At 42.4% G+C, this 26,754-nt stretch overlaps 10 protein-coding genes across 10 annotated transcripts; 4 read left to right on the top strand and 6 right to left on the bottom strand.

Moving 5' to 3' along the window:
* QNS1 (glutamine-dependent NAD(+) synthetase) lies at nucleotides 1–2,139 on the bottom strand (the record flags this gene model as incomplete). The annotated part of the gene is made up of 1 exon (XM_020216160.1): nucleotides 1–2,139. The coding sequence occupies one exon, from the start codon at nucleotides 2,137–2,139 to the stop codon at nucleotides 1–3; it is 2,139 nt and encodes a 712-aa protein (XP_020073448.1).
* Nucleotides 2,140–2,400: 261 nt separating this feature from the next.
* On the top strand, nucleotides 2,401–3,750 carry PRO1 (glutamate 5-kinase). The gene has a single exon (XM_020214153.1). It carries the CDS (start codon nucleotides 2,423–2,425, stop codon nucleotides 3,707–3,709), a length of 1,287 nt encoding a protein of 428 aa, XP_020073447.1. The 5' UTR covers nucleotides 2,401–2,422; the 3' UTR covers nucleotides 3,710–3,750.
* PIH1 (Pih1p) lies at nucleotides 3,726–4,679 on the bottom strand (the record flags this gene model as incomplete). The annotated part of the gene is made up of 1 exon (XM_020212399.1): nucleotides 3,726–4,679. A coding segment is annotated over one exon (954 nt), but the record flags the coding sequence as incomplete, so codon positions are not given.
* Nucleotides 4,680–5,137: 458 nt separating this feature from the next.
* Nucleotides 5,138–6,064, top strand: PPE1 (phosphoprotein phosphatase methylesterase 1; the record flags this gene model as incomplete). Its single annotated transcript, XM_020212189.1, has 1 exon — nucleotides 5,138–6,064. A coding segment is annotated over one exon (927 nt), but the record flags the coding sequence as incomplete, so codon positions are not given.
* A 60-nt stretch (nucleotides 6,065–6,124) lies between these two features.
* On the bottom strand, nucleotides 6,125–8,504 carry CYBJADRAFT_165690 (uncharacterized protein). Its single transcript, XM_020214152.1, has one exon. The coding sequence runs from the start codon at nucleotides 8,322–8,324 to the stop codon at nucleotides 6,243–6,245; it is 2,082 nt and encodes a 693-aa protein (XP_020073444.1). The 5' UTR covers nucleotides 8,325–8,504; the 3' UTR covers nucleotides 6,125–6,242.
* A 366-nt stretch (nucleotides 8,505–8,870) lies between these two features.
* Nucleotides 8,871–9,524, top strand: CPD1 (2',3'-cyclic-nucleotide 3'-phosphodiesterase; the record flags this gene model as incomplete). Its single annotated transcript, XM_020217290.1, has 3 exons — nucleotides 8,871–8,994; nucleotides 9,057–9,489; nucleotides 9,515–9,524. Exons 1-3 carry the CDS (start codon nucleotides 8,991–8,993, stop codon nucleotides 9,522–9,524), a joined length of 447 nt encoding a protein of 148 aa, XP_020073443.1. The 5' UTR covers nucleotides 8,871–8,990.
* A 172-nt stretch (nucleotides 9,525–9,696) lies between these two features.
* SOL3 (6-phosphogluconolactonase SOL3) lies at nucleotides 9,697–10,449 on the bottom strand (the record flags this gene model as incomplete). The annotated part of the gene is made up of 1 exon (XM_020212444.1): nucleotides 9,697–10,449. The coding sequence occupies one exon, from the start codon at nucleotides 10,447–10,449 to the stop codon at nucleotides 9,697–9,699; it is 753 nt and encodes a 250-aa protein (XP_020073442.1).
* A 283-nt stretch (nucleotides 10,450–10,732) lies between these two features.
* DYN1 (dynein heavy chain) lies at nucleotides 10,733–23,167 on the bottom strand. The gene is made up of 2 exons (XM_020214151.1): nucleotides 23,088–23,167; nucleotides 10,733–23,027 (listed from the first exon to the last, which is right to left on the bottom strand). The coding sequence occupies exon 2, from the start codon at nucleotides 23,024–23,026 to the stop codon at nucleotides 10,763–10,765; it is 12,264 nt and encodes a 4,087-aa protein (XP_020073441.1). The 5' UTR covers nucleotide 23,027; nucleotides 23,088–23,167; the 3' UTR covers nucleotides 10,733–10,762.
* A 194-nt stretch (nucleotides 23,168–23,361) lies between these two features.
* BFR2 (rRNA-processing protein BFR2) lies at nucleotides 23,362–25,185 on the top strand. Its single transcript, XM_020217047.1, has one exon. It carries the CDS (start codon nucleotides 23,404–23,406, stop codon nucleotides 24,904–24,906), a length of 1,503 nt encoding a protein of 500 aa, XP_020073440.1. The 5' UTR covers nucleotides 23,362–23,403; the 3' UTR covers nucleotides 24,907–25,185.
* On the bottom strand, nucleotides 24,940–26,715 carry CYBJADRAFT_11790 (MATE family efflux transporter). The gene has a single exon (XM_020212242.1). The coding sequence runs from the start codon at nucleotides 26,603–26,605 to the stop codon at nucleotides 24,974–24,976; it is 1,632 nt and encodes a 543-aa protein (XP_020073439.1). The 5' UTR covers nucleotides 26,606–26,715; the 3' UTR covers nucleotides 24,940–24,973.
* Between the last annotated feature and the right edge of the window lie 39 nt (nucleotides 26,716–26,754).

The following is a 26,754-nucleotide window of genomic DNA, read 5'->3' as shown; positions in this document are numbered from 1 at the left end:
TTAGTCAACTGTTAACTGTTCCAAGTTGTCAGTGAGACCCTTCTCTGATTGCTCCACGATTTCGTCAATCTTCTTCGAAGCCCAAGGGAATCTTGGGTTGATCAAGAATGGTCTGAGGTCAAATCTGTTGTCATCCGGAGAATAGTTCTCGGCGTGATAGGCAGGTGTCATGACAGTCATCTTATGTCTGTTGATTGAATAGAAAAAGAAGAATCTCTTCACCTTTTCAGCAATTTGACGAGGTGTAAGCCTTGGTGTCCACTCATGGTACAACTTCAAGAACATAGAATAAGGACCACACTTTTGGATCTTTCTCAAACGGCCAAAAATGCTGAGCTCCTCGTAGGTCATTCCCATATCAATCTCATCTGATTGAACATAGTTCTCAGTGATAGGCTCCAACTCAGCAGTTGGTGTTGCCTCCAAGAACTCCTTGAGAATAGGCAACTTGAACTCAGTCTCTGCGTATGCGATGAACTTCTTTAGATCCGTCTTAGAAATGCTTCCAATAGGATTGATATCAGCAGAGGAACAGTCATATTTTGTCAAGTAACCTCTTAGACATTCATCAACGTTGGCACTACCCAAGACAAGCAATCCACCTGTTTGTCTACCACGGACCCATGGTAGAAGCTGAGCAAACAGGTAGGCAAGAACCATACGCAATCTTGCTTGAATATTTTGTAGTGCTAAGTTCTCCGTCTGAGAGCCACCAAAGATCTTGAAAATAGGCCTCTTTCCTGTAGCAACCTCAAATACCGACACTACTGCAGCAACCAAAGTGTCCATGTTCAAATCAACGTGGTATGACCCAATCTTTTCACTAAGCTCCTTGGCTCTTGCCCTGGTTTCAGCTGAGGAGTTTTCAGTTCCCATGTAACAAGTATGGAAGATCTTCGAGGCAAATTCAACAGGGTCAGTAGGCTTCCAAGCGTCATCTTGAACGTTTGCAATTCTTCTAGCATCCTTGATCACTTGTTCGTTACCCTCTACAGCAGCTTTGACAACAAGTCGACACATGGAATGGACGATAGTTGCAGTCGCACATGAATCAATACCACCAGATAGAGGAAGGAAGAAACCTGCACCGTTACAACGTCTAACGTAATCCCACATCCAACAAGCAGGACCTAGAGCAATCTCTTCTTCTGGGCGATGATATCTAATCTCTCTAGGTCTGGATGGAACGATTCTGGCGTCGAATGTGATTGACGATGGTGAGAGCTCAATTGGGACATGAACACGTTCATAGGTTGGGGTTTGAGTACACTGTAAACCGTAAGAGATTTGGCTTCTGTAAGCTCTAACGTCTTCCAAGTCAATGGTTGCAGTAACAACCTCAACATCATTCAATGAAAACTGAGACCCTTGAGCAACCACTTCACCGTTAACCACAATCAGTGCACAGCCATCGTAGTATAGTCTATCACCATCACAACCCCTCTGATTAGCGTAGAGGTATATACCTCCACATTTGGTTGTTGCCTCCGTGATGAGATTCAATCTCGTGTTCAATTTCCTCAATTCGTGGTGAGAGCCCGAGGAGTTTGTTATGATCTCAACACCATCAAGTGACATACCGATGTGTGGCGAATCAGGAGTGAACAACTCTTCACATGTCTCTGCACCAATCACCGTGTCCAATGTAGAGATAACAGCGTCCCCAAAATCCACACTGACCTGACCAGTCAACTTTTGTATCATTCTTGGAAGAACATACTTCTCAACGTATCTTGGTCTTTGCCATGGGGTGAAATACCTCATCTCCCTGTAATTACCATCGTTCGCCAACCACAGCTTCGGTCTAATGAGAAGAATCTTTCCATCATATGACAGGATACGACAATTGTACTTGACATTCTTGTGTAGAATTGGAATTCCAATGTCCAGCAAGATACCATGTGTCTCCTTGTTGGCCAATAACGATGCATACATCTCCCAGGAATGCAGATAGGTGTCGTTCTCAATGAAATGGTCCAAACACCCGTATCCTGGAATCTCCAACTCTGGACCAACACGAAGAGAGGCACCTCTGCTTTTCGCTTCCACGATAGATTGTAGGATACGGTCTCTGTTGCCTTCAAAGTCTAGAGCCCATTGGTTCAGATTGCACGTCGCAACAGTGATTAGGTGTCCCATTGTGTACGAATGGACCTCTAGATCTTCTCATTGAGCATCCCCTGATAACCATCATGTCGAAGGTATAAGAAGGCTTGAGGCCCATCCCTCAGCCGTCGGGTCCAGCTTGTGGTGTATGGATGTTTGGGTGTCCGGGTGAAGAGGTGTCCGGTTGTATCGATGTCCAGGTGATGAGGTGTCCGGGTGTATTGACTACTCAATAGATGAAAATCCCATACGTGAAACCTCGAGACGTCAAACTGGCGATGGAGTCAATCAGCTGAACAGAGCACATAGGCTTACCATGGGGAAAGGATCTACCATTGTCATCAAACTTGGTACTTCATCACTTGTTGATGAGGTGACCAAGGAACCAAGACTTGCTACTATGTCGCTCATAGTGGAGACAGTGGTAAAGCTTCGCAGAGCCGGCCATAGGGTGGTGATTGTCTCATCTGGTGGTATTGCAGTTGGGTTGAAAACCATGGGCCTTGACAGGCGCCCTAAGAAGTTAGCACAGGTTCAAGCACTTGCAGCAATTGGCCAGTCAAAACTTATAGGCAGATGGGACTCGCTGTTTGCCCAATTGGGACAGAGAATCGCCCAAATCCTCATCACGAGAAATGACATCTCAGATTGGACACAGTATAAGAACGCACAAAACACCATGCAGGAACTTTTAGATATGGGTGTTGTTCCAATTGTGAATGAAAACGACACGTTGAGTGTTGCAGAGATCAAGTTTGGAGATAACGACACTCTTAGTGCGATCACGTCCGCACTGATCAAAGCCGACTACCTTTTCCTCATGACTGACGTTGATTGTCTGTACACTGCCAATCCAAGAACTGACCCACTTGCCAAACCTATTCTGATAGTGGATGATATGAGTGCTTTGAATGTGGACACGAGCTCATCGGGCAGTGATGTTGGTACTGGAGGCATGACAACAAAGCTCATCGCTGCTGACCTGGCCACTGAGGCTGGTACCACCATGATTATTATGAAGTCAGAGAGACCAGAGAACCTTTGGAAAATCGTGGAATACATTTCAAACAGCGATGATGATGTCCTTAATGGACTGACCATCGAGGACCGTCAGGTGAAGGAATTGGAAAAGCTGAAAGCAAACGACGTTCCTTTACACACCAGGTTCATCGGATATAAACAGCACGTGAAGAACCGTGAATTCTGGATGCTTCATGGATTGCATTCACATGGTGCACTCATCATTGATCAAGGTGCACACCAGGCCTTGACCCGTACGAATAAAGCCGGCCTTCTACCAGTGGGTATCATTGGTGTGGTTGGTCATTTCCACGAGCATGAATGCGTTGCTCTTAAGGCTGGGTTCCGTAGTCCAGATGGGTCTTGGGACTCCACAAGACCTGTTACTGAAATAGGAAGGGCAAGAGTCAACTACGGCTCTGTTGACATTGAGAAGATCAAGGGACGTCAAAGTCATGAGATTGAAGACATATTGGGATACCATGATTCTGAATACATTGCACATAGAGATAATTTGGCGTTCCCACCAAGTGTACTGGAGAAGAGCCAATCCAGTCTCAACCTTGTTCATAACGATATATGATTAGAATGAGCATCAATTACTTTATAAACAGAACCAATTTCCTCTCTGTAGCAACAAAGAAAGATTTAATCTCTGGAGTCTGGAAGATGTCTGGTAAGGCAAGTTCCAGGTCCTTTGATTCATAGTTCCTGTTCTCATTTTGAAGCACTATAGCATTCCTCGATCTATCAAGACTCAACGTATAGTCCAAGGATGAGGAGTTCTGAGACTTGATCTCGATACGGAGTTTATATCCATTTGCAAGGTTAATCTTGGACATTGAGGTTTCATATTTGAGCCTTTCCTTTTTGGCCTCTTCAGGGCGTACTTTAGGTGCCTGCTCTGGCTTTGTATCGTTGATCTCGAGTTCCTTGATCTCCTGAATCAGTGGTTTGCGATTAGGCTTTGGTAGAGGCTCGTTGATATCCAAGTTGATGTCGAGATCTTCATCATCATCAACCAGCCTTTTCAGCTGTATCACATCATCAGGGCCATCTAGCGTCGAGCCAGCTGTACCATGAAGCTCCGATTTCAACAGCTTAATCTCCTGAGGAGCTCCTTTGCTCACCATCTTCGGCACGCTTATCTGTTCCCGGTCCAGAGTCAGCTCGCTTCGGACCTCAACGCTCTCCATACACCACTCCATCACTATTTCTCGAAGTTGTGGATCCCTATGGATCCACGACATCGCCTCGTCGTTGATAACACAGTCATACACGTAGGACAGTTGGCCCTTCTTATCCGTCGAGTCCCTCTCTTCAGAGGCAACAATCGGTATTTCCCACTCGTTCGACATGATCAACTGATACGTCTCTGGAGGGTTATAGCTCTTCTCAGGCAGTGGGATCAGCGGTGAAGTACACACGTTGATGAACACTTTGGTGTTGGCCGCTCTGTATTTCGGAGTAGTCGTGCCGACTTGGAGCCTTGTCTTGATGACAAAGGAGCCAATCGGCGTGATCGTAACGAGCTCATCCGCTGTGTTCATGGACCCAGTGGTTGTTGAGGTGTTTCTCTCCACGGGTTCATCGTTTTAGACGGAGTGTGATAAAATTGATGCGCCGGAGATGGGATCCCTCGCTGGGCCTGCAAGGCTCGCTAGGCTCGCTGGGCGGACAGGGCCTGGGAACAAAAACCCACACCGGGCCGGGAGAATGACACATTCACGAGCATTAAATACACAGCTGTTGCACTCCAAAGAGGACAGAATTGAAAGCAGAGCACTCTATCGCCATCCACGTACTTGCCATGAGCCTACAGAAGTCATTGTTTCATAAGAAGTTTGGCTCTTTGGGCCCAGCTGAATTGCGTGCTGGTTCCAATAGGGCGTCACAGAATGGCATTGGCGATGAAGCTGAAGAGAACAATGAAAGCCAGGACTCTCTAGCACCTCTGTGCCAGCCTCTTCAGAGACACAGACGGCTACGGAGCTGTGCTGAGGCCTCAGCGACTGACTTCTTCGAAACGTCGGAGAAACTTGCTCGAGGCTCTTCGTCATTTCAAGTGTACTACACGAGACCAGTTGACGATGCGGCACCACTGTTTATCTTCCATCATGGAGCCGGTTCTTCAGGGATGTCATTTGCCCCATTGGTGAAGGAGTTACAGCGCGTGTTCAAGAGTGATAAGGAGGAAAGCGACGTCTGTGGCGTGATATCGTTCGATTCAAGGGGACATGGCCAAACGACAATAGTTGAGGATGCAGATGACTATTCAATGGATAAACTAGTGGCAGATGGGGTCTTTGTAATCATGGAGATGGTGAACAAGGTGGGCTGGGGACAGCTTAAGAACCCGATATTCCTGGTTGGCCACTCACTAGGTGGGTCCGTGCTCACAAACGTTTGCTCTGTTCTGAAATCCAAGGGTGTTCACGTCCAAGGATTAGTGATGTTAGATATAGTGGAAGAAACGGCATTGAGATCACTGAATTCCATGCCAACATATATTGCACACTTACCCAAGTCATTCCCGTCACTGGAGAGCGCCATTGACTGGAATGTGAGTGCAGGCTCTCCAAGAAACAAAGCATCAGCGATGGTTACAGTACCACCGTTACTAATAAACATAGGGAATAATAGATACGTCTGGAAGATGGATCTATCCAAAACAGAGCCATTTTGGACTACGTGGTTTGAAGGACTATCCCAGAGGTTTGTTAAGGCGCATGCTGCAAAGCTTTTGATCCTTGCTGGAACCGATTCCTTGGATAAAGAGCTCATGATTGGACAGATGCAAGGGAAATACCAGCTCGTTGTGTATCAGGACTCTGGTCATTTCATCCAGGAAGACGTTCCATTGAAGACTGCACTCACATTACTGGACTTTTGGAAGAGAAATAGTAAGCAGAACGTTGTTATAAAGTCAACATGGGGTGGTAAAATTGCACATCAAGCAGTAGATGATTAGGCCTGTATGAACATGTATGGATGAAAATGGTGATTAAGCATTAGAGATTCTGAATAAATATGATAGCAAATACATAGGAGTTACACATATTATTGATAAGTTGGTTGAGAAAACAGTAAAGTAATCATAGTACAGTGGAGTTGGATCAAATGTTGATATGCTTGATGTTCTCCTGTTTCAATTGATATGTTCCCTCAAGTTCTGGAATAACAACCTCATAGTTGGCAGTTTCACTTTGAATATCGCCATGGTTCTTCTCAACATGAATACGGGCAATCAGTGAATCCCTTGTGATCTTATAAGCTAGATCTTTCCCCTCTCTAGGCTCGAATCCTTTTGGAAGTCCGGTGTCTTGAGATGGTATCTTTGAAGTGCCAATTTCATAGCCAGCTTTGTCCCCAGTTGGATTGAAGTTCTTTATGTGAATCAAGTCAGCCCAGTTTCTCTTGTTTAAGAACTGCTCATTTGAACGATTCTCCCCATCAACATCCTTCGTGAAGATTGGCACCATATCCTCATCTGTCATACGGGAGAAGTGATGGACTTTAGAACGTTTGTTCAGAAGTGAAGCCATTGCATCGGGAGGTGGGGCATTGCAAATAGCAGATGAAATGATGTTGAACATCAAACGAGGATCCTTCTCAGGTTCGTTCATCACCTTAGAGTTCCCTTCTTCATACTTCTCCTGACCAATCCAATGATGATGGAGTTTGGTTCTGAATCTTCCAAGGGCCGCAAGGTGGACATCACCAGAGAGAATGGTGATTCTAATACCATTAGAAGCACCAAATTTTTGTAACTTGGCAACAACTTCGTTACGTTCCTTTTTATGGTCCCCTGAGCACCAATGGTCGTTCAAATCATCCAGGACTTCTACTGAGCCATCGAATTCGTTCACAAGCCCTTTGGCTATCACTCCCTTTTCAGACAGCTTTCTGAATGGAGAGAGAATTCTCGAACTTAGCAGCCATTCAAGCCAAACCAATCTTGGATAAGCAATAGGAACACCCAAAAGAACCAAGATGTGCTTTATAGAAGGGTCGTTCTTCACCTCCTTCTCCAAACGATGGAAAACGATGTCCAGAGTTTCCCGTGTGACAATTCTCTTTAGGGTTCTCTCAGTTCTACAATCCAAGCCTAGAAACCCAATACCTTTACCAAGCTTTGCAAAGACTGAGTGGGATCTCTGTTCCATATATGGGCCTGGTGTCTTACCCAAGATCCAACTTGGTTCATTTTGAAAGGTTGGATCATCTTCAACAGAGGTCTGGTGTTGGAAAAGCATGTAGTACTTGAAGGCAATTCTACCAAGCCCCTTGAACACTTTAGTGGACATAGTACCGTTATGATACGAGCCATAACCATCAATGATATCATGATCATCATAAATGTTCATGGAAGGGATTGAAGCCATTGCAAAGGGGAAAAGAGGTTGTAATGTTGAACCGTTCTTACCTACCCAGAATCCCTTTCCAAACCATGAGAGATATTGATTCAAGTAAAAGTCTTCAAAGGAGCTAGCCATCTTATCAGTAAGCTGTTGATTGTGCTTCTTGATTACATTCTTCTCGCCAAGCCACTTTTCGAATTCATCTGATGAAATCTTTATCGCATCGCAGTAAACTTGGTCACCACCACCAAGCATAACATGATAACGGTTTTCCTTGTAATGAGTTCTAGTCACATCAAACCACAGCGAACCCTTAAAGTCCTTCGTCTCAGTGGCCAAAGAGAACCCGTTGCAGGAGTGTGAAATAACGTTCATCGGTTGTTCATCACTTGGCAGGAAGAACTCATACGACACGGTATCAAGAATGGTATAGCGAACCTTTTGCTCGAATTCCTTGAGCTCTAGCTCGACAGAGAACCTCCAAAACGTGTAACCGGCCTCCTTATGGATTGTAACACGCGGGAATTCACCTTGTAGGAACTCATTGGACGTCCCCTGTGGGATAGTTGGTCCTTGAATAAAAGTTATCTTGGGCTCAGTGGTGGACGATTCGTCCTTGGACACTATGAGGATGGACGCTCTGTAGTTCGACGTGCCATTCTCGTGGGTACCGAGCAATCTCAAAATTGGCCCACAGCGTATGTCAACACCGCCAACGGGCTCACTGGTTGGAACCTCCTTGGGGATTGTTTGCGCAGACTTTAGCTCGTCAAATAACTTCTCCAGAGGTGTCGCATCTTGCAACCAATCACCTGGCACTTGTACTGATGCACTCATGATGAATCCGTGGTCGTATCACTAGCAACTGTGTATGGTAATATGGAACTGGCAAACAACACTACAAACACACACAATAAACCCCGAGTCTGAGAAAAGGGCCTTCATTTGCTGTCGAGATATGCGGTTCTTATACAAATTATATAATGTAGGCTAAGCACACTGCGGGACGTATCGCTTGGCTACACAGGGAATTCTCGAGCTGTGCCCGCAAGGTTTCAGCCCTCACATGAAATTCGTATGAGGGCCCTCTGCAGGCAGACAGACAGCGAGGCAGAGGCAGCGTGAAGGATGTTGCTCTAATTTTCGAATTCCCACAAGGTTTATGCACGCTCGAGACGCTGATTGCTATTAGCGTGTGGGTCATTGGCCCGGCAACGCGACGGTAGGGTAAGCCTCTAATGTGTTACGTAATAAATGTTGCACAAAGTTCCTAAAAAGGAAAATATACCAATGCGGCATCTGAGTGTGAAGCCTGCCGAGGGAAAAAGCGCGTGTTTCCGATGGGTATTGAGAACAACAGTGGATGGACAACAACAACAAGAACCACGATTGGGGTATAAGGACGGCACAGAGGTGTGACACGTATACATAGACGACGAGTATCGACTTGTTTACGCTCTTCCCTCTTGTTAATCCCTCTCTCTCAAGATATAAACACACACAATGGGTGAGTCAATTGTGGGAACCTGTTTCTTCTCAGAAGCCCTAGTACTAACGAAAGACAAATAGGCATTTCACTATGGCTATGTCCTAAGCCCTCTAGTCAGATCCACGAGACGCTGTCTTCCCTATCGACAGGGCTGGTCTCTATCTGCTCGGAATCCTCACGCGTTGAACCTCATATCACCATAACGTCTGGATTGGCGATAAATTCGCATGCAGATGTCCGCACCGTTCTGGAGAGTGCCATTGCAGCACTTGGACACGAGATACGGTTACACGTCAAGCTCACCTCTTTAGAGTTGCAGGCCAAGAATCACTACTTCAAGAAGTTGTTTTTAAGGGTGGAGAAATCGAGGAATCTCGTCAGTTTCAGCACGATACTGCGTGAATTATACGTTGAGTTACCAACTCTGAAGAACGAGGCAGAGGCAAAGTACTCTGCACAAGATTGGGCAAGGGACGAATTTGACCCCCATGTTTCACTTCTATACACAAACATGTCACACTTTGACAATGCACTGCAGAGAACAATAGTGACAAGAGTTGAAGATTACCTCGGGATCGGTGATATAGAGCCAAACACTCCAAATGAACTGGATATTTACGAATTGGGTTGGACTGGAGGCGTATTGAAAATTGTCAATTGCGAAGGACCAGTGTCAGAATGGCAAATTCTTGGTACAGCAGATATACACTGAATCTTATACTAATACTTTGAAGCGTTCACTGGAACACCTTCAATGGCAGCATCGTTGACGAACCAATCCACTGGAACGGAAAGTTCATTCACAAGTTCACATGGTAATCCACTCTTTGAAGATGCAAAAATCTGTTTCAAGACTGGTGCCTTACCAGAACCTTCAGCAACAAAAGCAATTTGCTTAGCATTTCTCAACACTGGGAAGGTGAATGTGATACGTCTTGGTGGTGGCTTAGGAGAGTCTGAAATTGCAGCGACAGTGACGGATTCCTCCTTTAGAAGCTCATGCTCTGGGAAAAGAGAACATGTGTGCCCATCAGGACCTGCACCCAAAAGGATCAAATCTAGAGACTCAGGCAAAAATGATGCATATTCTTTCGCAATCTGAGAATCTGTAGTAGTATCTGTCTCGTGCAATAAAGATTCGTTTATCGTGAAAACGGTCGGACCAGCAAGACCCTGGTGGGCAAGTTCCTTCAACACCATCTCGTTGAACAACCCGTAATTTGAGTCCTCGTGTTCCAATGGTACCAATCTCTCGTCCGAGAAGAAAACTCGCCATTTGTCCCATTTGACCTTTTGAAGGATAGAGGAATCTTCAATGAGCCCCTTCTTCAAAACTTTCCCCAATGATCCTCCAGAGATGGCCACATCGAAATGGGACTTTGTACTCAACGTAGCATCTTGTACTTTCACGATGTAACGGGCAACCGCATTGGCAACGTCGCCAGAATCAGCATAAGAATAGACTTCCACCATTGTTAAGTACGTGTAATCAAAGATCTACTTTTAATGTGAGCGATGTGAGCACAAGAGAAGAAGAGAAGAACATGGTGGGAAAATGTAGATGACGCCGTTGAAAACCTCCCTCATACACAGGTTCAGTCTCTTCCGAAGGTTGCTGTGGAAAAGGTGTCAAAACAGAACAAATCCCTCGATGTCGCGAAATTTACCCTTTTTATCATGTCTGCTTAGTAAGATATTAGTCATGGGTGTATTCTAGTGGTTTCCTGTAATGAAGCCATAAGCCAAGTACATCACTTAAAGTATGCGAATTTCAATTAGAGAGTATCTATGTAATAACGCTTTCGAATAGCTCACTAGCCTGACTGATTGTAGCGATGTTTTTCTTCTTTGTCATTTCAATTTCCACAACCCTTTCTAAACCCAGCCAGGAAGGCGGCTCGAGATCAGGTAGGTTATTGATCCAATCTTCATAACTCTCGAGACTCTTCTCCTGCGGTTGTAACAACCGCAATCCTGATGGTGAGGTTATATCATTTTCAATCATGTTGAAGCTGTCTTCAAAGGCACCCATAGTTAATAACTTCTCTCCCAAACATTTTAGATAATGGAGATCAGTGGTAGAAGTGACTTTACCACCGTAGATAATGTCAGTTACAAGAGTCTGAATGGCCAGCCAATCAATCTTTTCCGGTGAAACACTAGTCCTACCAGGGTACACTGTTTCAAACCATCTGTCTATCACAAACAATGCACCTTCAAAATCGGAATCATCGAAGTGATAGTTTTTAGATAACGTGGCAGGCACGAATCTTGAAGCCTCTTGGATTAAGGTGTGGTACCAAGACAGTAGGAAAAACACATACGACTTCTCTTGAGGGACTGAGAGTCCATCTCTAGCTGAGAATAGAGCAAAATACTCTTTCATAACCGTCTTTACACCCGGTGGGTTCTCAAAGACAAGGATTTGAGAGGATCTCAACAAAGTTGAAGGCATATCTGAATCACAATCACACGTCAAAAATAGCCTGAAGTCATCACTTAAAACAAGATTCTCCAATCTCTTTTCTAAGTATTGCAACCAATGTTGGGAGGTTTGAACATTCTGGATCAATAGCCATGTTCCAGTTTTACAATAGGACACGAGCTCACGCGTAGCAAGTTCTGCTGATTCTTTTGATCCCATTGATATAATCTTTAGATTCTTTCCAGATTCCGTAGCAAGAGCCCGCACCTTAGAGGAAGCATCAAAACCAGAGGTCGAGCCCATAATTATTGGTTTTCCTGAATTGGAATACACAATATCACCAAATGTGTATTTCGATGTGAATGGAGAGCCTCCATTATGCATGTTAGAACTCAATGCTGCTATTGCATCTTCAAAACTTTCATCTTTACTGAATAATATCCGAATAAAAGGCTTGAATTCTTCCAAGGACGCATCGATATCTGACATTTGTGCCCTTTCAAATAGATCGTCCACTGTGGATTGATCTACTTTAATGGATAATAGATCAAAGGCCTCACGGATAACATCATGGTCAACTGATGTAACACCAATCAACAGTTTGGCAGAAAATCTTGCAAAAAGAACTCCATCAGTCTCACTGAGGTACAAGAGTGATAAAGATAATCCAAATACCAAGATATCCTTGTTCTTCAATGAAACAGAGACACAGGAGAATGTTTCTCTATACAGTTCATCCACAAGTTGAAGAGTTCTTGTCTTTTGAGAAGACCCCCGTGGAACTGCGAGAACTTTACCAATGCATGAAATGAACGATGAGAGAGATATCTGATAAAACTGATCCAGCGATGTTAACTGGCAAAGAATTCCATAAACAAGAACAACATTTCTAACAAACATGTCGTACTGGACTGCTATGTCATTAACCTTTTCCATAACTTCATCAGTCTCCTGGATTTTGGTCTCTATAACAAATGCTTCCTTTTTCAGAGTTTCCAACGTCTCGATCAGAGATGTATTGGAGAGCAAGTCATCCTTTGATTCACTCAAGGACGTAAGTAAGCTCTCCTCTAATTCTTTAAGTCTCACTTTGTACTCTCCTTCAAGCTTGATGATTTCCACTCGTTTCTCTTCCACCTCAGGCGCCTCAGAAGATAATGTCATATTTAGAGAACGGCTGATCAGACTGCTGTCTGTAATTGTGAAATCAATGATAGACGTTCTAGTGGAAACAAACGGAACAGGTTTAATCGTTGTGTTTCTGGTATGTAAGAATAGTTCGAACGTTTTTGAGCAGTCAATATCCTTATCACCAAATGTGACGATTGTTCTACCTCCCACTTTGTGAAAGTCACCGTTCAGTAATGGTGCAATGATAGGGTCAAAGTACTCTGCGTCTTGAATTACAAGGCAACCCCCAAATCTCAAAGAGTTCTCAAGTGTTCTTGTGAATCCATCATCCAGGAAACTTGTGGTAGTCATCTTCTTTGGTGCCATCTTAGAAGAAAGACATTCCAAGATATTACCATATGGGTCGATTATGAAAGGTGTCTTTGATGTTGTCTCCAAAATCGTAATGTTCTCCATGAAAATATCATCATTTGGCAGCCCATTTTCTTGCCAATGTAGTAGATTGGAAGGTGTATTTAAGAACGAAGTGAGCTTGAAATCTTTATCAAATGTAACCCCAGCGCAGGACAAGTATTCTTTGCAACTCTTAACAAACGACAAGCGAGACTTTTGATCCAATGCACCACTATGTGTTACACAGGCAGCAGCTAGCAGCGCGCTGCCACAAAGGTTTAAATACTTGATGTCAAAGTCCTTGATACTTTTTACCCAACGTTCTCTTTCAGAAGAAAGACTTTCAACGAGTTCAACAGAACGTTTCATACTGAGTTCCACAGAGGTCATATTGGCTTTGATATTCTCAGTTTCTCTTATAAGCACTGAGTAGTCAACTTTGTATTTGTTAATGCTTTCGCTGAGTTCTCGTATCATATCGTCGGCAGCCATTAATCTAGCCTCGGTCTTATTGGACTCCTGCTCTAAAAGTTCAACCTCTTGACGTAATGGACCAATCTTGCCTAAAACAACAGCGTATTTGATCTGGGCTTCAACCCACTGAAGTAGGGGCCCACATGCTTTACTTGCTCTCTCCGCAGCAGCGTAATTGTAATCAGGACGTGACAAATACTGTTCTGACATGAACTGGCGAACGTCCTCCGAGACTTGTCTCTCACAATCAAAGGTAACAATGCTGGCAATAAAGTCATCTTTACGAATCACAGATTGAACGTCTCTCCAAGTTTGAACCTGATAGCCGAGTAGCACACATACAGACTCAAGCACGAGTTGAACCATTGCGGGAGGTGTTGACATGGATCTTAGTTCAGTCAAATGCTGTTTTTTGATATTCTGCACTCCTCTTCTGGCTTCAAGAACTGCAGGCTCTGCAAGTGCGAGATCTTCCATCACAATCTTTCTTCTCTCCTCAATATATGCGTCTTGTTTCTCAAGGATGGCCTGGATTTCAATTGATGCCTCCTGCTTTCTTTCAGCTTCATTTTGCTCTGAAAGAATTTTGTCAAGCGTGGCCCTTGCTTCAGCTTCTTTAGACAGCAGACTCTTTTCTTTCTGAGTAAGGTCGTCCTTCAGCGACTTAACACGTATCATAGTTTCCTTAAGCTTCACCAAACCGCTATTGATATGTGCCTGATGGGACGAAAGGTCAGTTCCCTTGGTGTCATATATTTTCACAAAATTCTTAACTAACTCAATCAACTTTCCTGGTGATTTTGTTGATGACTGCTTATGAATGTACAAGATACAGTCCAAGACAGCATCCCTATAAGTGTCAACTCTGACTAATGAGTTGGCGTTGTAGTTCAGTGGTTTTTCATAAGTGGAATTATCAATAGCAACAGTACGAAGTAATTCTTTTATCACATCAATGATACTTTCTTCTGACCACTGTCCCATCCAATTCAGAACACATCTATTAAACAATGCAGGAGAAGCAATGATTGAAGATGCACGTGCATTGTCTGGTTCACTAATGGTGAAAACCACATGGAGGTTTGCCGAAATCTGTTCAGTAAACCAACTGTATACTTCATCATCCGTGTCAAGAAGTAGCCCACGAGAGTTAATTTGCTCTCTACAAGCATTCAGTAGCATGGTATACTCATCCTGCTCAAAAATTTCTTGGATCTGAGAATTTGCAAGCAACGAATTCATGCGTTCAAGGAACGAGCTCTCCAAGATTGTGGATTCATCAACAATAAGACAAATTTTTTCCGCTTGTATACCTGCTTTCTTCAATAGGACTTTTAACGTGTTATCAAAGTCAGAGAGAGTGTAATTACGACGTACACTCAACTGATGTATTTTCAAGCCATTGATCCATGCAACAAACTTTGTTAATGTGGTTTTGCCGCTACTACTTGGACCAACCAATATGAGGTGACCTTGCGGCTGTTTCAAAACACGGTCAATCCGAAGAATGTGATCCACAGCATTGGTGTAAAGTATGAGCTCTGTATCCAATACCTCATCGGAGAATACGTTCAGCCTCTCTCGGATGAAATTGGTAATATCAATCGGAGAGACAGGATCATATGTCAACGACAACCAGTCGCTGTATAGAATTGGTCTTTTGAGAGTTTCGTTCAGATCAGACATGGGAAAGAACTCTGCTGCAACGTCATGGAGTAATTTCCAAGTCCATGACTTTTCGTCTTCTTCAACTAAACGGTCACTGAACAATCGTAATCCCTCGTGTGCCCACAGCCGAACAAGATCAGCTAGCTGAATGTTTTCATTAGGCCTTAGGGCAGAGTATATTCCTCGTATCCATCTGGTTAGTTCACGAGGACTGTAAATATAGTGACTCCTTTTGAAACCCATGTGGCTTATAGTCCTATTGTACACAGCAAGCATAGCACCAGTTAAGTCTTTCGAATACCCTGATAGCTGTGGAACAATCTTCAAGATCGAAGTGTTGAAGGTTGTATATATCTGAACCAAAGAAATAGGACCAGGGTGATCAACCATTATCACTGGTAAGTGCCATAGGAATCTTGGAGATAACTCCACTCTTCCGATATCTGTTGGTGGGTTGCAGGCACCGACAAATTGTATGTCCACAAGACGGACCCACTGCATATGCTTTGTTCTCCAGAAACCATTTTTCTCAACAAGACTTCTGAGGAAACTAATCACCGGCTGTGTGCCATAATCATCTTTACGAGGCAAGTTAATTTCGTCAGCAAACAATACAACTGATTTACCACGAATCTTTGGTCTGAAAATAATTCCCTCGGGTGTCTGTTTGTACTCACAAAACTGTTCAAGTGATCTAAGAACAGATGTAGGTGTAGTGTCCTTTGAAAAATTCATATTACACAGGTCGATATCTGGAGCCTCTCTCAGTGCCGAATACAGTGTCATTGTCTTACCAGAACCCGGTGGGCCACACAAGATCAAAGACATCTTCTGTTGCAGAACTGAATAAACAATATGTCTATGTCTCAATGTATCAACAGTCTCAATCACTGTATTTGGATTGGATATTGCGTTTGCATCGAGAGGCTCTTCGACAACCTTTGAAATGAGACTTTCCCAGGACCCATCGATATTAAGTTCGTAGTCAAGCACATTTTTATCGGTCTCTGTTGGGAAATCAAACTTAAACTCTTGGGAAGAAGCCAACCAGTTGATGAATTTCATTTTGTATGTCGATGAGGCATTCCCAACAAGGGCCCACGTAAGAGCAAGAATAAGAGACCTCTTGAAATATTCTGTGGTCAGCACAGGGGGGTCAATTTCCTCCGAAATCACTTGATAGATGAGAGAACGAATGAATATGAACAAGCTATGGACCATCATCAATTTGGAGGTCCACATAACACCCGGAATTTCAGTCAAACAGAAGTTCAATATATCCTCCAAATTCACCAGAGAAGTGCGAAGGTATGAAGCGTAAGAATTTAAGAATTCATCGATTTCATGACCCATAATATTCAACTTTTCAATAGGTTTGCTCAAAAAGTTGCACAGCTCATAGTTCACCACACCATCAGTAGAGACTAAGCCTGACTCCATCCAGACCATTCCACATCTGCTGATTGTTGCTGGAGTTGCATGTTCCAGGTTTGAAACTTCAAATAAGAATCTAACTTCTGGCGGAATTGGTAAACGCTCTCCGTTTGGTAAAGTCAACACCTTATTGTCATCCAGTACTGAATTAAGAGTCTCAACCCAAATTGGGTCTATATCACCGTCAAAAACTATCCAGCAATTAGTCTGCTCTTGTCCCCGAAGGTTATCGTTTAACTTCCTGATAATCGATGTGAATATACCGTCTGTCCATTCCCTAGTGATAGGATCGAGCCACCCGAATAGCTCCGTTTTATTAACAACCTTTGGATCAATACAATAATGTGTGTAATGTGACTTCAAAGATAATGCCTTCAGTAACGTCTTCCAAAGAACCGTCTTTCCACAACCAGCTTCTCCAACTAAAATGACACCTTGTTTCGATTGTTGGATTTTATACAGTTGCAAAGACTTTTTTAGCCATTGGTCATTACAGAAAAGATTCTGCGAAGTAGCAACACTCTTGACTGCATTTTTGAAGTCATCATCAATCAGCAAATCATTGAAATCTTCAAATATCTTTGATTTAATAGACTCATATACCTCAACATCTTCTGGAACAAGACGAGGTAATATCATTTCGTTCATTGCCTTGACAACAATGTTAATAATTGAAGCATCTGCAGTCAAAGTTTTAATTGTTGCACAGTGTTCAAGACAACTTTTTAGTGCTCTGAGACCAAAGTCGTAGTGTTTCTGCTGAGAACTATTTTGAGAAAGTTCTCTGAAGAGCTGTACAACACTGGCTGCAACTTTATCAGCATCAACAAATCCACGGGCACGTAACAAAACAGACGATATAATTTCACTGTCTGGTCTTTGGACAGAGAATTGACGGAATAGCTTCTTTAAATTATCAGGAAGCTCCGTTCTACCAGAATATTCTGGATTCATGGTAACGAATATTCCTGTACCTTCTGCTAAAGTTGTTTCCTTGTTGAGTAGATTCACTGTTTTGGAGCCTCCCTTAATACTAAGCTCAATGTTTTGCAATTGCGATGATACAGCACTCAGAATGTTTTTTTCCAATCTATTGAACTCATCAAAACAACCAAACCCACCGATTTGACAGATACCAGAAAGAAGCCTAGATATGGCTTGGAAATCAAAAGACTCATCACAGTTAAAAACAAAAACCATCTTTCCAAGATTGTGGCCTAAGCACTTTATTGATTCAGTCTTTCCTGTTCCTGCTGGACCAAATAATGCACCTCCAAGACCCTGATCAACAGCACTCGTCATGGAAATAAAGCAGTTGTTTAACAATGGCGTATATACCAGTTTATCTATTTCTCCGAGATATTCGAATCCATATATAATGGATTTGGAGTTCTGAACGACGCATAAAGATCTCAAAGGATCAGAAGATGAATCAAAATAAAACCGTTGCTGCTTTAACCACTGAAATGACTTTGCTGTCAAATGCTTTGTCTCCAAAAGTGCTTCCACAACATCTTTTTGATGAACAAGTTCAATGATCAGTGACGCCTTTTTCGTCGATGGTTCACATTCTTGAGTTATTGTGTTAAGCAACTCTATTAAAACCTTGTGAACTGAAGGAAGAGAGTCGTTGGAAATAGCCAGCTCGACGTTGCGGGACCACCACACCTGTAAGGTTAATATCATGATTTGCACAGGATAAGAGCTATACCATGACATGACTTCTTCAGGATTGAAATATGAGAGCGATTTATTGAGGAGTGCTGAAAGAGTTAATTTAATCTCCAGTTCAAGTCTGTTCAACCACTCATCTAGTCTGGGATACTGATGTAGTGAAATGGGATCTTGAAGATTGAGAACTTCGCCATTGGAAGCAGTCACAGCTTCAATAATATCGCCACTCTCATTATAAGTGATATTTGAAACGCCGGCAAACATTTTCTTTAAATGGTTACCAACATTCTGTTTGTTGGCAATCATATCAATCAGGTCATCATTACCAACAAAATACAACCTCGCACATAACTCCCTTTGCTTCTCCAAGAAATCTGACAGAGCTTTGGAAACTCTCACAAGGGCCTCAGAGAGTCTTTCGAAAGTTCCGAGAATATCTTCCATTGATGAGGTATCAATAGCCAGAGGAGCTCGATGTATCTTTTTAAGCACAATCTGGTATTCAGATGACACTGCATGGAAACGATTGTATTCAAGAGGAAGTAGTTTGCGAATTCCAGATTCAATATCGAAAACCCCCTCAAGGTCAATCCATTGTCGTTGCACAAGAATCCATATGTCAACAATCTGGTAAAATGTATTCAACGTAGTCTCCCAGTGAAGAATGTCATTCTCAAATGTCTTGAAAACTGGTGAGTTTCTCATAGATGTCAAGCTAGATATATGCTCAGATGACAATTGTAACAAAACTGGAAAGTTCTTAATCAGGGAATGTCCCTTTTTCTCAAAGTAGTCGAATGTCTGTGCTTCCCAAACGTCTTTAATTTTTTGCAGCTCTTCTTCAATTGCTCGTTCAGAGTTAGCCAAATCAATAGTTGATTTTACAACAGACTCATGCAAGGTTAAATTCAATGACCATATATCACCCAACGTTAATTCCAATGGGGGTGGAACACCAAGTTGTTTGAAAATGGACTTGATATGTCTTTCTTTCACAAAATCCTCTTTCAAGGAGATCAAAATCTTTTGTGAATGTAATAACTCTGTAATAGTTGATAAAAACTTTTGGAACGGCTTGTGTTGACGAATACGAACTGGCATTGACTTTGCTGAAGTAAGGAGATCATCTAACAGCTTCTTCAATGATCTGGGTTTCAGACTAGACCACGCCATATTCTTCAAATCACTAAGAGAGGACCATAAGCTTCTTAAGGAGCCCCATACAGACTTCAAGTCTGCCAACTCTTCTAATACACCTGAGAGATCATGTGTGATGATCACAGGGAGACCCAAAAGATTACATGCCTCCACAAGCTTTGACCGTTTCGAGTCTAAAGCGATCAATGATTTCTCAATCATATCAAGTTGATTCAAAGCAACCTCTGGAGACTCCACATCATCTGATGGTTTAATCTTTAACCAGGAATCATTGGTCTCCATTATAGTTTTCTGAAGTCTACCACATTCGTTCTCTATTGCTTTGTTAATAGCGCCGGAGTTCGAGATGAGTGCACTTGAAAGGTTATCAATGAGTTGTTCAAGAACGTCAACATTTGTCTGTACCTGATCGACGAAAACAAAATCGTCGGGCAGTTTAGTAAGACTCTTGTGAAGAATACCCTCTGCGAATGTCAACTTTGCAATACTAGCCTTTAACTCATCATATGATTGTTTTTTATCTTGAACAGTGGTGACTGTGTGAATGAGATCAGTCACTGATGACAAATTCAGGTCGCAGCCTTCCAGTGACGTTATAGACTTTCTAGTCTCTGTAACTAACAGATGATTGTAACCACCAACAAATCTGCCAAAGGCTTCTAACAATTCTTTATTCCAGAGATTGAACTTGGAAAGCACATGTGATCTCGCGTCTGCGAAGTTAATGCGAATTTCTCCAAAAGTTTTAAATGTATCAACAGAATCAAAAAAGGTCTTGGATGATCTTAGTTCATCTAGCAAATTAAGCCATTCATCAAGTGAGATATCAGAGACAATCGCCTCGATATTTGCGTCACGCAAAATCTCAAATTGATACCACTGTGTGACAAACTGGGATGCAGAATATATATCATCATCCAATTGACCAAGCAGTAAATCAACGTGGGCAGTCAAATCTGGCAAGCAGTCACTAAAGTCTAGACAAGGCAACGTTCCGTTTCTGTCGAGACTGGTTATGTACAGGGCAGTCTGCTGCAAAGTAGATCTCAAACAGGAATATACCGTGTCAACCATACGGAGCCTATGGTTTTCAAGCGGTGGGACAACATCCAGCGAATCAACAATGTTGATGGAATGTTCAGATGTGAAAGTGTCTAGTTTGAAAAGCTTAAAGCGATTAACAAGGACTGCAACAAGTCTTTTGTTAAGCAAAAAGACCAATTTCTCTAAATTTTGGAAACCATCATTTGAAAGACTGTCAATAATACTTTGTAATGAAGACACATGTGAAGAGACCATAGTGGTAGTAAGATCAGACATTGAAATATGTTGAATGCAAGTTTCAATTTCGTCATGGTAACGGCTAAGAATCTCGGACTTATTAAAGAGTGAACTAATAGATGATTCAACACTAAGCACGATTTCAAGGTCGTCATCATCATCAGATGCTGCATCAATCTCATGGAGATCTTGTGCCTGAGAAAGACCCTCCCACGTTACATTTGAGCAAGCTTGAATCAATGCGTACACCTTTGCTTTATCCTCATCAACCAAAACTTGGACGTCATTCAGTGATTCAAGTGTCTTTAAAATACTTGGCAACAATTCAAATGACTCCTTTAATATAACAGCATGTGGATAAAGCTTCCTCAGTCTTTTGGCATTAACCATTACAGGATGAGGGATGGCGAACTTCTGGAGTGCCAATGCTCTGACTTCTTTGTAAAACACCATCAAAGACTGGTCAAAGTTAACCGAGATTTCTTCCACATCAGTACCAGAATTTGATAATATAACACCTTCAAGATTGTATTCAGAAGCGGTTTTTATCCAATTTTCAAAAATGTTTTCAAAATTTAGCTTCTTTTTGAACACCATAGTTTCGGTATAGATTTTTTTACCTTCCGCGTATGAGCTCCAATCCTTACCTAAGACGAGCTCAATCTTGTCAGTTAGGTAATTCAACTTGTTTTCCATACATTTGGCCCATAAGAGTATATAGGAGATATATGGAAAGTCTCTGCAGGATGCAAGAGCTTCAGGATTGTGTCTAGATGTGAAGTTTCTTTGAAGGTGGCTAATCTCATCGCTCACTGATTCCAAAAGCTGAGATTGGTATTCTTGAACTGCACCTCTAATCCTTGGTCGATTTAGAAGGTCTTGGTACTTCTGAAATACCTCAAACATGAGATCACTGTTGGACAACTTTTCAAGCTCTGAGCGAAGCTCATCAGTGATGGTGTACTCAATCAGTTGAATCTTCTTTTCATAACCTTGTTTAGCAATGTCCCAACTCTTGTCATTGGTAAAAACATTAACATGTTTCATTTTCATATAGGCGTCATCCAGTTCTGATTCCAAAAGATTTAAATGACCCAAAGAATAGGAGAAATTCTGATGTGCTTTCCTGAATGTGACAACCTCATCTAGCCGATCTTTAAGAAACGTGGTTTTTGAATTTACCTTAACAAAGATAAATTTCTCCTCCCTTTTCCTGAGCAGTTCACGGGCTAGATTTGTGAATTCTTTTGTGCATCTATCCCATGTCTCAAATACCGAATATATTTCCTTGGTCTCGGCAGTAAATGCTTCGTAGTCCAGTTCCATAAGGTGAGATAATAGGGGTTGAAGTTTGTGAACAAGATCCGATGATATTGCTTCTACAAATGGAAGAGCACGCCGAATCGGATAGGACGTACCTCTCAGTTTCTTCAAGTGATTGAAAATCAATATCAGTGCTTCTTGGATCCGAGAGGGCGACTCAGCTATAACGAGCTCTTGAAGGGGGATATCTTTCATCAGTTTGTTATAATCAGCAGTTGTAGAAATTGCGTCCTTGATTCCAACGTCTGACATGAAGCTCACAGTTGCATGGTACCTCTTTGCATATTTCAGCACTTCCAAAGTGAGAAGCACACCAGTGGAATTAAGCTGAGAGTTTATAGAAGCAAGAGACGACTCCATCGTTAGCCAAAAATTTGCCTCGTCTAATGCAGAGCCATCAGAAACATCTCTCTCCATCCGAGTTACAGCTTGGATAGATTTCACCCAGTCATTAACGATTGCTTGTATACTATTCAGGAAAGATGAATCTGTCAGGACTGCCTCTGGTATGAATTCGGTATAGTTATCAACACTTGCACCATTAGCCACAGCCTCCTTTATAATCGGGTGCATAGTAAGATTCAGGTCCAAGACACCGACCATATGATTCAAGCTCTGGAAAGATAGTGCCAGTTCGTTTATCTTCTTCTTGGTGGTGGCTACCATATCTGTGGTGTTATTCAAAGTCACACCGGTAAAAAACGACCCCACACCAACGCTAATGAGAGAGTTCAGTGTTTCAAAAGATGAGCCTGTGGATGGCAGATTGAGCACCTGTACTTGACTCTGAAGTGGTTTTGATTCCACAATAGCACCCTTTTCCTTAACCACCACCAATGTGGAGACTGGCCTACCGTGGACAGCTTCCAAAGTGGCACCAACGCACCATGAGCCATCGTCTAACTTGGAAATGAACAGAGAAGCCGCTAATGATTGATTCACAAATTCAGTAACCGTTTCTGTCACGTCTTCCGTATGAAAATTGCCGATATCTTCGCTCTGAGCACCCTGCAACGCTTTGCAGAGGTTGAAGAGATAGCTAACAAACGACGTGGTTGGTATAACCTTTGATGGCGGCGTTTCCTCCATTCTTCGCGTAATGTGTTAGCACGTCAGATCAGAAGATTTCCAGTCATTCAGGTTCACTTACATTAACGACAATCCAGAAAGCAACCCAATGGTCTAATACACAAGGGATCAAACGCGGGTTTTTATTGCTGTTATTCTTGCTCTGGTTATTGCTGATATTGTTTACGCGTTAAATGCTCTAACAAAAATAACGACAGAGCTTTCTTTGTTTACATTTTACTATTCAACCGTAATGCCTTTTGGCAGTGCGGCGCATAACAAAACTGAAGCCGATGAGCTCTTGAAAAATTTTTGATTCATAAAGTAGCTCTACAATCTTATAAAGAGAGAGATTTGCGAAAGGCATTGTCGAGGCATACAGTAAACGATCAAAGGCAATGGCTAAGAAGACATTGGCTCAGCAGATTGAGGAACTTTCAAAGCCAGAAATTCCAGACTTTGATATTGAAGATTCTGAAAGAGGCGTCTTCGACCATCATTCGGGTTCAGACTCTGAAGATAATGATGGAGCAGATGACGATGCCCTTAGAAGCGAGCACTACGTGAATGTTGGTAAGAGCAAACTGAGACAGAATGGCATTCACTTGGTTGACTCCAAATATAAAGGAAAAACCAGCTCTAGAAAGGACATTTTTGAGGAATCCGAGGTAGAAGACGATAGTTCTGATGGAGGAGAGGAGGAAGATGATGATGATGATGGTGATGACGATGAAGTATCCGAGGAGTCAGAATTATTGAACCAGTCTGATTCAGAAAATGGTGGTAATGAATCAGTTGAAGGTTCCGATGACGGATCTGATGAAGACGTCGAGCAGGAGTCTGAGGACAGCTTTGATGAGTCGGACCATGAAGAAAGCACAGCTGATTCCAAGAGATTGAAATTGAAAGAAATGATGGCCAATGAACGCAAACAGATCATTAACAGACTATCATCTTCTAATCAAACGGAAGCACTGAAAGGTTATGCTGTTATCTCTCAACAAAAAACATTTGATAAAATCATCGATTCAAGAATCAAGATACAGAAGGCTTTGTCCAATGCAAACTCACTGCCTCTAACGAACGAAGCTTTCGAGGAATTTGCTGATGAAGAAACATCATCTCTTGTTGAAGATGCTGAAAACTCTCTCTCTTCACTTCTGAATACACTGCTGTCTTTCAGAGCTGCAAACTATAACAAAGTGAAAGCTACAAAGGAAAATGTCAGTTTCAAACCAAAGAAGAGATCATTCAGTGATTTTGTTTCGGAGACAGAAAGACTCGATAAAGTACTCGAGATATATAGAAACAATACGCTTGTCAAATGGTCTCATAAAGTTCAGTCTGCATCAGGTGCTCAGGCCCTCAATACATCAAAGTTCAAAGCACTCAATCAAAGTGCTGCACAACAGGTGGAAGTGAACCTCGTTGATATGGATAGGCTGATAAAGAGAACCAGATTAAACAGACGTAATGTGACCCCACTTGGTCGCATTGCTGAAGAAGCGGAAGAAGATCAAACACAGATAGATAGATCACTTAAGGAAGATGCCGACGTGTTTGATGATGAGGATTTCTATAGGGTTTTGCTTAACGACCTGGTTGATAAGAAGATCTCAGAATCAAATCCTACTTCTGGTCTCGTTATAACAAAGACTAAAGTGAAAAGAAACGTGGATACGAAGGCCTCAAAGGGAAGAAAGCTCAAATTTACCGTACAAGAGCCTATTCAAAACTACGAAGTTCCAAAGGGAAACTTTGCTTGGGATAACAACCAGATTGATGAATTCTTTGCAGGTTTGTTAGGGCAACGAGTAGATTTTGCTGAACACAGTGACCAGAGCGAGTCTGAAGACGAAGATGAAGAGTTGAAGAATGATGACTTGAAAGTGTTTGGCTAAAGTTTTTAAATTCAATAGGTTGATATTAATGAAGGTGTTTATTAGGTAATGTGCACATCTATAACCTTTATTCTTCTTCAAAAGATCTGAGAGAACTACATGCTGTACTGCTATCATCCTCGATGATGAGTTCTTCTTCCTCCTGTGTATCCTGTGCTGCCCTAATGATTTGCGGCCATTTACTGTGCACAACCATCAACACTTCACCAATGGCAAGAACTGTGATACCAACACCAAGACCTATCCACAATCCACTGATTTCAAATCCATACCTAAAAGCCAAGATATAAGAAAGTGGTAATGCGATAACGTAGTATGATATGACGTTGAGTATAGATCCACCCTTTTGTCTTCCTTGAGCCCTTAGAACAGCAGCAGCTATGATATTAAACGTATCTGTAAGTTGATTCACAGCCAAAATAGGCATATTTTGAATAGATTTTTCAATCACTTCTTCATCACTGCTGAATAGTCTTGTTAGAGGTCCTCTGAATATTATAATCACCATGCAAGTGAAGAGCCCAACAGCAGCAGCAACAAAGAACGAGATTCTAACTGAAACTTTCGAGGAGCTCATGGACCCTGATCCAATGTATATGGCAACACGTGTGGATATCGCACATCCAACTGCAAATGGCAATTGATAAGTAAGAGATCCCACATTAGAAATAATACTCTGTGCTGCTAAAGATTCCGTACCAAAGTAAGATGCCATAACTGTAAGAATTTCAAAAGAAAGGTATTCCGATTCTATCATCACAAACCCTGGGACAGCCAGATGCAGCATACGCTTCCAATGTTTGAAAGCACGAATCGTGAAACCATTCCAACAAGCCATTCCATCCACGAAGATGATGTAGAGAATCAGAAAAGAGGCCATAAACCAATACGTCACAATCACTGCAATTGGGGCACCAATGAACCCAATGTTGTTAATGAGGAAGTAATTGAGGAATAAGTTCATTGGTAGGCAGAAGAACAAAACGTAAGTAGAAGCATGGAAAATCTCCTGTGCTTGGAGATATCTCTTTGTAGTTTCAAATATGATGAGGCCAGGAGCTCCAGCGCAGAGAATTCTCATGTAATCCTGAGTATACTGGAGGAGTTCCCTCTCTGGAACTATAAAAGAGAGCAAATATCCTGAATGCCACCAGCACAATAATACTGGTATGGATAGCGTCATAATCATTACTGTGCATCTCTGAGCGTATATTCCAACTTTGAAGAACTTTTTGGCACCATACGCCTGAGAGCAGAAGGTATCCAAGCAGCTCGACATTCCTTCAAACATTGCCATACCTGTGATATTGAAAGTCATCACCGCGAGGGATGCTGAAGCAAGTTCAGCTGAGCCCAGATGCCCAATAAAGAACAGCGAGTTCATAGCCAGCAGATATTCGAAGAAAAACGTCACTGAAAGTGGTAATGATGCCTTTGCAATTTCTTGCACTTCCGTTGTAACTGAGACTTCTGGCTCTTCCCATGTGGTGTCGACAGAGGCATCGTATCCTTCTAAATCTAATCGATCCTCATCGTCTACATTGTCTTCATCGGTTATTGCTGACAAGAAGGGACGTCTCACTTTCTTCTTTGACCTTATAGATCCATAGTATCCTCCATTGTCAGGCAACAGTGGTTGATTTATGGCACTGAACTTGATAGAAGATGACGAGCTTCGGCGCGCGGTACTTGCTCTCATAATAAGGTACCCTTTCTATCACTCCCAAGCCCTTTGAAGATGAGCTCAACCCCCTTGTAAACAGATTCGGTAATCTAAGCAGTACTGCATCAACCGATCAACATATTTTTTGAGGTGTATGGGTTTTTAGTCGATAACAGAGGATTACG

Source organism: Cyberlindnera jadinii (genome assembly GCF_001661405.1).
Source record: "Cyberlindnera jadinii NRRL Y-1542 unplaced genomic scaffold CYBJAscaffold_1, whole genome shotgun sequence".
Taxonomy (NCBI): domain Eukaryota; kingdom Fungi; phylum Ascomycota; class Saccharomycetes; order Phaffomycetales; family Wickerhamomycetaceae; genus Williopsis; species Williopsis jadinii.
The sequence above is the reverse complement of the archived record's forward strand: the minus strand, read 5'-3'. Positions and strand labels throughout refer to the sequence as shown.